This window comes from Limulus polyphemus, unplaced genomic scaffold (genome assembly GCF_000517525.1).
Source record: "Limulus polyphemus unplaced genomic scaffold, Limulus_polyphemus-2.1.2 Scaffold116, whole genome shotgun sequence".
Classification (NCBI taxonomy): Eukaryota; Metazoa; Arthropoda; class Merostomata; order Xiphosura; family Limulidae; genus Limulus; species Limulus polyphemus.
The window spans coordinates 185789-194683 of record NW_013665726.1 but is presented as its reverse complement, the minus strand read 5'-3'; the positions used below and the strand labels follow the sequence as shown (position 1 = coordinate 194683).

The window sequence follows — 8895 nt, the reverse complement described above, 5'->3', positions numbered from 1 at the left end:
GGATGATTGAAGAACTGGAACTGCTTCAACTCAAACGGAGGATGATTGAAGAACTGGAACTGCTTCAACTCAAACGGAGGATGATTGAAGAACTGGAACTGCTTCAACTCAAATGGAGGATGATTGAAGAACTGGAACTGCTTCATCTCAAATGAAGTATGATTGGAGAACTGGAACTGCTTCAACTCAAATGGACGATTATTGGAGAACTGGAACTGCTTCAACTCAAATGGACGATGATTGGAGAACTGGAACTGCTTCAACTCAAAATTCCAGTTCTTCAATCATCGTCCCTGCTTCAACTCAAATGGACGATGATTGAAGAACTAGAACTGCTTCAACTCAAATGAACGATGATTGAAGAACTAGAACTGCTTCAACTCAAATGGACGATGATTGAAGAACTAGAACTGCTTCAACTCAAATGGAGGATGATATACTTGTTGAAAGTTTCAAGCTCAGCGAAAGAGATCATAATTTACATTATTGTAAAACACACATCAAGAAAATGTCCTTCTTCCTTGGTGAAGAGAAAACAGGCGTGCAAAGTACAGTTGATCAATATACACACAAACAAATACAATTCAGAAGGCAGAAAACTTGAAGCTGGTGGATAAGAGAATTACGGAACACTAAGCTTAACAACCTGACTTGGTTGAAGACGTTATCCAAAACTCAGAAGTACTTATCGAGAGTTTACAGGTCACAAATAAACAGTAAATGAGGAATAGCTAGAAGAAAGACGAAAGAAACTAAGGACATCATTGTTTGATCGTGTTCTGTATTCCATGTTTGTATGGTTCTGTTATTGAGATAGAAGTAAATCTTCATGGTTTATTTCAGGATCAGAAAACACAATACAGGAAATATGACTAGGACTATATTTTCATGATTTTTTTATGGTAAATTCAATTATCAGCTACTTATTTTGCCTATTTTTTTCAACTATTTCATACTTGTTTGATCATTAGTTTGTGTTGTTTTCACGCGCCTAGCTCTTATATTTCCATTCTACGAGGAACTTTCGGATTAACTAGTTCTGGTAGAATACACTTTATCTTCCCAAGATTTATTATCGTGGTTATTATTTTAAATGCAAATACCGTTTGGCGTCCATAATGTAAGTTCGTACAAAAACTATTGAATAATGAGCAGTTGTACTTGTATGTAATAGCAGTAAATGTGATTCTTCTTAAGCCGACGATCCTCCCAACAAGGATAAACATTACAGCAAAATCGCTTTATTTTCTTGGCAGATTCGAAAGGAGTTAGCTCTTCTGCTGCTTTAGAGCATTTTACTTCAACCAATCCATCTTCTCCAAGTCCGTCTGGGGATGAAGCTAAATATTCATGTTCGGGATCTGTAAAGAGCACGCAACGTTTAACTTTAGCTCCAATCAAGTTTTCGTAATCGGTTCTTCACACTTTTTACCATAAATAATGGCGCCATTTGTGAAATCAGGAGGATGAGGGAACCTTTTTACTATGGCTTTACATGATGTTGTTGCTTGCACGCTTGCAGATAAAATTAGATGCCGTCGTTCTTTTACGATCTTCTGCTTTCCATGCCAGACTGCTTGACTGATCTCGTGTCAGACGTTCGATTCTATTTCTCACCTCCAACGTAACTCTTAAATTGTCAAGAAATCAAGGATTCACGCGTGACATGAACGTTATGTGGAAGGTGCCAACACTAACACGAACGTTATGTAAAATATTCTGATACTAACATGAAAGTTATGTAGAATGTGCCAACGCTACAGGCACTATACGAACTTGTTGCTATGTTGCTCATTATTCAAAGCATTGATCACTATCTTGTCTTCGCTATCAATATCACGTTGATCTTGTTTTTAATTTGCTCAACTATCATACGACCCTCCGTTGCTCAGCGTTAAGCTTTAGAGTTTATAACGCTAAAATTCAAGGTTCGTTCACCGCAACGGACAGAGATAACCTATTGTGTCACTTTTCGCTGAAATAAACAAAGAAACACTTATGACACATCTGTGCATTTCACTAAACTGTCCACAGAAGGACAGTTGCATAAACGTTTACCACAAAATAAAACTATAGATTATTGTATACCTTGAATTATGTATGCCTCACTGACTTTGTACAATTTGATAATATAAATAACATCTCAATCGCTATAGTATCTATCGTAACCCAAATTTCAGTGCCTACTAGGTCTTTTGTCCAATACCAGGGCTCATCAAGCCAGGGAATAGATAGGTAAGGCGATTACCAAGGTTTCGAGCGGGGTTGAAATACATATTCCAACAAAAAGGATAACTACTTCTTACAGATGAAAGGATAAGAAGGATACTATAGATGAGTTGTATTTTCATACAACATATACAAATATGTAAAACATGTCACACTTTACATTCCCTTTAAAGGATCAGCTAATATGAGAATTTAGTCTACGATACGTTGCCGAAAATACTCTTTAAATTTAAGATATCGATTCTAAAAAACCTTTGAATGAAAGTAAGAAAGAATGTATAAAAATTTATCAACTACATTTAATCTGCTAGTCAACTTTCAGGACTCCACTGTTAAAGGTATTCATATATTCACAAGCCCGTTCAAGTAAAAATTATCCCAGAATTCCAAGCATGTCGCTTAAGGTATAAGGAGATAATAATAAAGTAGTTTTAAAATCTCTTTAGCAGGTCAAAAAATAAGAAGTGGGAATTTGAACGAGAAAGCTGAAAACAGGAAGTAGATTGCAGAAAGTTAGTGTTAAAGATTTATAACGTGAAAGGTAATATTAGTAGACGCTTCGTTTTCCTTCGTGTTTAACATAATTAACAATGAATTATCAATGTGTATCTGAAAAAAAAAATATTTATCTTTTTTGTGAATGTTTGGAAGCATAAAAGATATATTAACCAATTAAGAATGAGGGCGCTGTAACTTAGCTGGTACGTTGTTGCGTCTTCTATGATTCACTGTTTTACGATTCCTTTATGTGACCAATAACAAGAATTTAGAACACACCTATAAAGATTCAATTTAAAAACTATTAATATTCAGAAAGATCTAAGGATATGCATTTTAGCTACATTGGCTGTAATAATTTTGATCACTTGTTAAGATTGGTAAATGTTCAGTTTGAACGATAACGATTAAAACTGTTAACACGAGATTATCTTATGGTTTTACACTTCCGTATTTTAGCTTGATCTCTCTGTTACTCGACTCAGGCTACGTTTTAGATAGGTTAAGTATATTTTGGATAATTTTCAATACAGATGTTGCAGTATAAGGAAACACTTTTATAGCCTTTGCAGGTAAAAACAGCAGGAAAATACAATAATTTCGGACATAAAATTGTTAAGAATTGGAAAATAAATTTTCTAAAGCACAATAAGCTATTTTTATCTGACATCATCGCCGCTGCTCCTGCTATTTATCCTTGTTGCCTTTCTTATGACTGAGTTTAAAGATAGTACTACTACAGAGAATGTCTCTTCTTCGAGATGTCTGCCAGCTTTAATTAATTCCGTTTGCGTGTATCTAAATTATTGAAATGCTGTTCAGCAGAAATACACAAATATTAGAGATGCACAGTGCTTTAGCTGAAATAAATAAAAAAGGTCGTTTTACAAAAAGTAGAATGCACGATCCGAATACATAAAAAATAATACCATTTCTTTATTTTTTTTATACAGTATTGTTGCATTGCCTCTAAAAGAACCGAAACTAAAGATGAAATTAGGACGGAGATGAATCCCCTCCCCCAGTGGCTCAGCGGAACGTCTGCGGACTTATACTGCTAAAAATCGGATTTCGATATCTGTGGTGGGTACAGCATAGCTAGTCCATTGTGAAGCTTCGTGCTTAGCTACAAACAAACAATTCTTCTTTTTTATATTAAAAGTTTCCATCTAAATTTCACACTGTAATTAATAGTTCTTTAAAATTACATGCAACAGCAAATCTGGAAATTTTTGGTTAGCCAGTTTCACAAGCGTTTCTCACAATAATACATTTTCTTTTCACATACGGACCTCGAAAATAAGACAGCCCAGACTTCGCGGGCTCCAGGTAGTAGAAATTGCGGGACGTCACTAGGTCAGGCATTTCGGTCAAATCGCCGTTGGGGGCGCTTTCGAATCTAGGGCAGCTGTGTTTCTCACCAGGTGTTTACAATTTTAAATCATTATGACCCTGTGCTCAGAACACGAATCACATAGAACAGAATTAGTACTCAGGCGATTATAAATCAGAGTTATACACTGTACCAACTTCAAATGGTAAATAATAGATGTTTATTAGATGCCAAGAAGAAAACTATGACACATTCCGCAAATGAGATGCAATAATATTTAAATGAAGTAGGATGCAGTAAATTTTATGAAACACAAGTAGGTCAAAAATGCTTCTGGTGAAGGTCGTTTAGCAGAAATATAGTCTTAACGTCTTTAACCTACTTGCGTTTTAGTTCAGAGTAACGATAACTAATCGAAAATAAGATCTAAAAGTATTTTAGGTTATTCCTTCCTCGATGCTTTACAAATCTTATAGAAGTAAACTTATAGCTTTTGAATTGAGCAATCTTGAAGTGTGAGAATAAATACGGCTAATAAAAATAAGGCATTTTATGTGAACCCCATATTTCAAATAACTCTTAGACAGAAACAATAATTAAAGAACTTGATAATGGCTATACTTCAGAACTATTTGTGAACAACGTTTGTATAACAACTTAATTAATTAATGGGGGAGACTTAGTTGTGTGCAAGTTAACAGCTTAATAGTCAAGTGTATAAATATATAAATGCAATACAAGAATGGACTTGAAACACTGCCTTTTGAGATACATTCTGCGGATTTTTGTACTTTATATAATTAATTAATTCTTTACAATAAACGTTATGAACACAAGTATAATTTATATTACATAAGTAATAAGTAACTCTAGATAATAATTCATATGTAACATTATTTTATAACCTAAGATGCTCTTAACTGTGTAACGTGTTATCCTCGTGTGTTACCTGTGTGGTTGAACTATGGATTTCGGAGCTGGCGAGCCGAGTTCGAATCCATCCGATACCTCAAAATATTCCCCGCATTTAAAGCTGTGGGTGCGTTATAAGATTGACAGCCAATCCCTTACGTGGATGGAGGATGGTAGGATGCTGTTCACTGACCCTCTTCCCTGGTCAGTAGTTCAAAATTAGGGATGGTAGGTGGTAGGAGGTTGCTAACTGACTCTCTTTTCTAGTCAGTATTTCAAAATTATGGATGGTAGGTGGTAGGAGGTTGCTAACTGACTCTCTTTTCTAGTCAGTAGTTCAAAATTAGGGATGGTAGGTAGGAGGAGGTTGCTAACTGACTCTCTTTTCTAGTCAGTAGTTCAAAATTAGGGATGGTAGGTAGTAGGAGGTTGCTAACTGACTCTCTTTTCTAGTCAGTAGTTCAAAATTAGGGATGGCGACGGATAGTCTTAGTAGCTTTTCCGTAATTAAAATAATAAAAAATAGGAACACGACACTTATATATAGATATATTTAAAATTCAATTAAAACAATGTTTAAAAGTATACACTAATTTAAAATTGTTGAAGGCACCAGACCTTACTAAAAATCTACATGTTTCGGTGGGTCACAGACCCATCATCAGGAAGGAAAACCCATCGAAACATGTAGATTTCTAGTAATGCCTGGTGCCTTCAACAATTTTAAATTATTGTGTATTTTTAAATGTTGTTTTAACCGAGTTTTTGATAACAAAAGCTTTACCGTAAATATATAGTTTAGTTGAATATGTTCATTTATACTATGCAATATAGACTTTCGAGAACAATGCCTTTGTCGAAATTATGAACTCTATTATGATATAACAATAAGATAGTGAAGTTATATGTATGAATTATATTTCACCCAATATATTAATTGAACGATAGTATAACATTCACACATGTTCAGTCCAATGTCGCTATTTTGTAAATATGGGATCTTGAAAGATGTCTCCACCGAGGATTCGAAACAGTGTTCCTTCAAAATTAACAAAAAATAACCACTTCATATATATATATACGTGTGTGTGTGTTTCCAGTTATTTCTCACACTGTACTTTTTGAAAGTTGTTAATTATTTTTATTTTATAACATAGAGAGGAGAATGTATACTAATAACCTGAAACTTCGTGGTCGCTGTAGTATTAGACGATCTGTGAAAAGTTTGAATATAGGGCGTTTAACTGTATCCGAGATGTAACCAAAATTTTGTTTGCTGTTCAAAACAACAGAGGATGTACAGAATTACCTCATAAAGTACAAGAATATAGTCTATTCTCCTTTGATATATATATTTGAGTATCAACTGTTTTAAGAGCTACTCGTTTTCGCTCACCAACAAACTGCACACGTATCAAATATTCATATAACAGCACTCACCTGCGTCGGAAATGCTGCATACATTATTTGCACAAGTAGTGCACTTAGGAAATTTCCTGAAGAATATCTCAAGTTTCCTTTAATTAAACTTATAATATAAAATACAACAATAATATTAGTAGTGAACACTGAAGTCTTGTGTGGATCTTTGCAGAATAATAATAATTAACGTACAATTTACAATTTTGATACTGGAACAGTATTAAAACGTGAATGTTGACATAATTTGAATGCTATATATATATATACATCGAAAAATGTGTAAGATTAACTATTGAAATAAATATTTACATGGAGAAATATTTCTTGCACATAAATACTGAACTTTGTTAAACATTTTATAAGCTGCAAATAAAAGTAAATGCATCGAGATTGTTGTTCTCTAGATTCCTGGTTATAAGCTGAAGAAAATCAAAGATAGGATATCGTATTGATTCTTGGCTCAACACTTGAGCCGAGGAGACACATATGAACAGTGCTGATAAATATTAATATTTTATAACAATAGAATGTCAAGGCATATGATTCTTCAACAACAATAATAAGCAATTGGCTCTATACATAACAATATTACAAAATATATGATTAAAATTTGATTCACTTCTTTCTTAGAATAGTCAATTTCTCGACGAGAATACAAAGATAACTTTTGCTTCAAACTGGGAGGATTTAAAATTTCTTAGATACAAATTATTTATCTATTTTATGAATAAGTGTGACATTAACCTCATAGGTTTGATTAATTATATCGTTATGTGGAAATGTCTCGTCTTTGTTGTTGGATCTTATGTAGGTATGACATTTCATCCTGGAATTTGTTTTGACCAGTATAAACTTCTTTATTAAATTAGGAACAAAATAATAATCATGAATAAACTGGCAAACTTCTATAAGAGTAGGACAAAACATAATGTTACTTTTATTAGTTTTATAGTTACGTCTTACCTGATACTTGAGTGTGGTCGTCCAGCTCGACCAACACTCGGCCTGAGAGGAAGGAACCCGGAAAATACAATAAACTTTCGTTATCTAGCAGAATGAGGAACTTACGTAACTTTTTTGTCATTTTAAAATATTTTGGATGTGTTCACCAGCCTTACAAAAAGCTGTCACCAAAATTCAGTTCTTGCGAAAAACATCTAAAAGATTTCGTCCAGAAATATCTCAAGCTGTCGTTCTTGTATGCAGAACAACGCTTGTTTCGAAATCTCGATTACTCAACCTTCTGGGTTTTAACCCGTACCACGTAGCATTTCCTATAGAATGACATAATAACTCTTCACATATCACAACGTTCAGTGTTTGTGTTCTTTTTCTGGTGGGACCATTCCAAAGAAACTTGAGAATAAAACAAGACGTTACACAAACGTGAATATACACCATTAAGCACAAACAGAACCACCAGCCTTACCCAATCCAAAGAAAACATCTCGCTGAAACACACCTAACCGTATATACCTGTACACCTGCGCCGAGGAACAAGGAAAGCCCTGAGGCAACAGAACGGTTCGCGTGGCCTTAGTACCGGATCTTTAGTTGTGGTTGACGTGAGCCGCTACAGAAGGAAGTAACACAGCTCTCTTTCCACCTGGGTGCATTTTCTTTAACCCTACACGTCCTCCCCCTTCTGAAGGGGAATAGGGTGAACAAATTCAATAACTGAATTCTAAGGAAAAATAACAAATAGTTCGACATGTTTATCAACATGTTATTCGTTTTTACACCTAACCGCTTCATGTTAACACTAGTTTACCTTGTCAATAGCAAAATGGACATAACCTCTATATGTAGAATTTGTTAAGATGTTTGTCATATTCTTGCTTTCCGTTTAGACCATATAGAGGCATCTCAAAGATTTGAAACAATTAGTAACAGTACTAATTTACTTACACAGCATAAATATTAAATTCCAAGTTTCGTATTTAGCAGTAGTTAATTAGTTGTGTATTTTTCACATTCAAGTCTTTCAGATTGTACAATAAAAAAGAATCTTGTTCACTAATGCCCCCCCCTCCTTCTCTATAATATTTTTCCATCCGATACGCAGTGATGCAGCAAGTGCAAATGTGATGGTCCCGTATTCTATTTTTTATTGAGGGATACGAACAATTTAATATCATTCATTTCCATCAAAACTTAAGAATTTTGGGTTAGAGGAACTTTTAATTACAACGAATAGATTAGATTAGTTGGTTGGTAATGACCCTACTCTAATTATTTGATTAATGTATTTCTCAGGAAACATCCATTCAACAATGTTCTGTATTGATTTCATGCGATGACTGGTGGCATGAAATGTTATAATTTGTCATCATCTAATCAAGGCTGGTTAATTCAATGGATGATAAAATATTTTCAAATTAAAGCGTTACTACTTGTAATGATGATAAATTTTTATAACGTTGAAAATTTATTCATATCTTATTAAAATTTCCCATTTTTGGAAATTTTCAGTAGTAAATTCTAAGAAGAAACGCGAACTC

The 8895-nt window shown here is 34.1% G+C and overlaps 1 protein-coding gene across 2 annotated transcripts in view; it reads right to left on the bottom strand.

The window, feature by feature from the left end:
• Positions 1-7830, bottom strand: part of LOC106471885 (arrestin domain-containing protein 17-like) — a 40051-nt gene extending 32221 nt beyond the window's left edge. For both annotated transcript variants that reach the window (XR_002613537.1, XM_013932514.2), the window contains exon 1: positions 7358-7830. Coding sequence is in view for 1 of the 2 variants with exons in the window: in XM_013932514.2 (XP_013787968.1) it covers positions 7358-7478 (121 nt within the window). In the remaining variant the exon portion in view is untranslated. The remainder of the gene's footprint in view (positions 1-7357) is intronic.
• Between the last annotated feature and the right edge of the window lie 1065 nt (positions 7831-8895).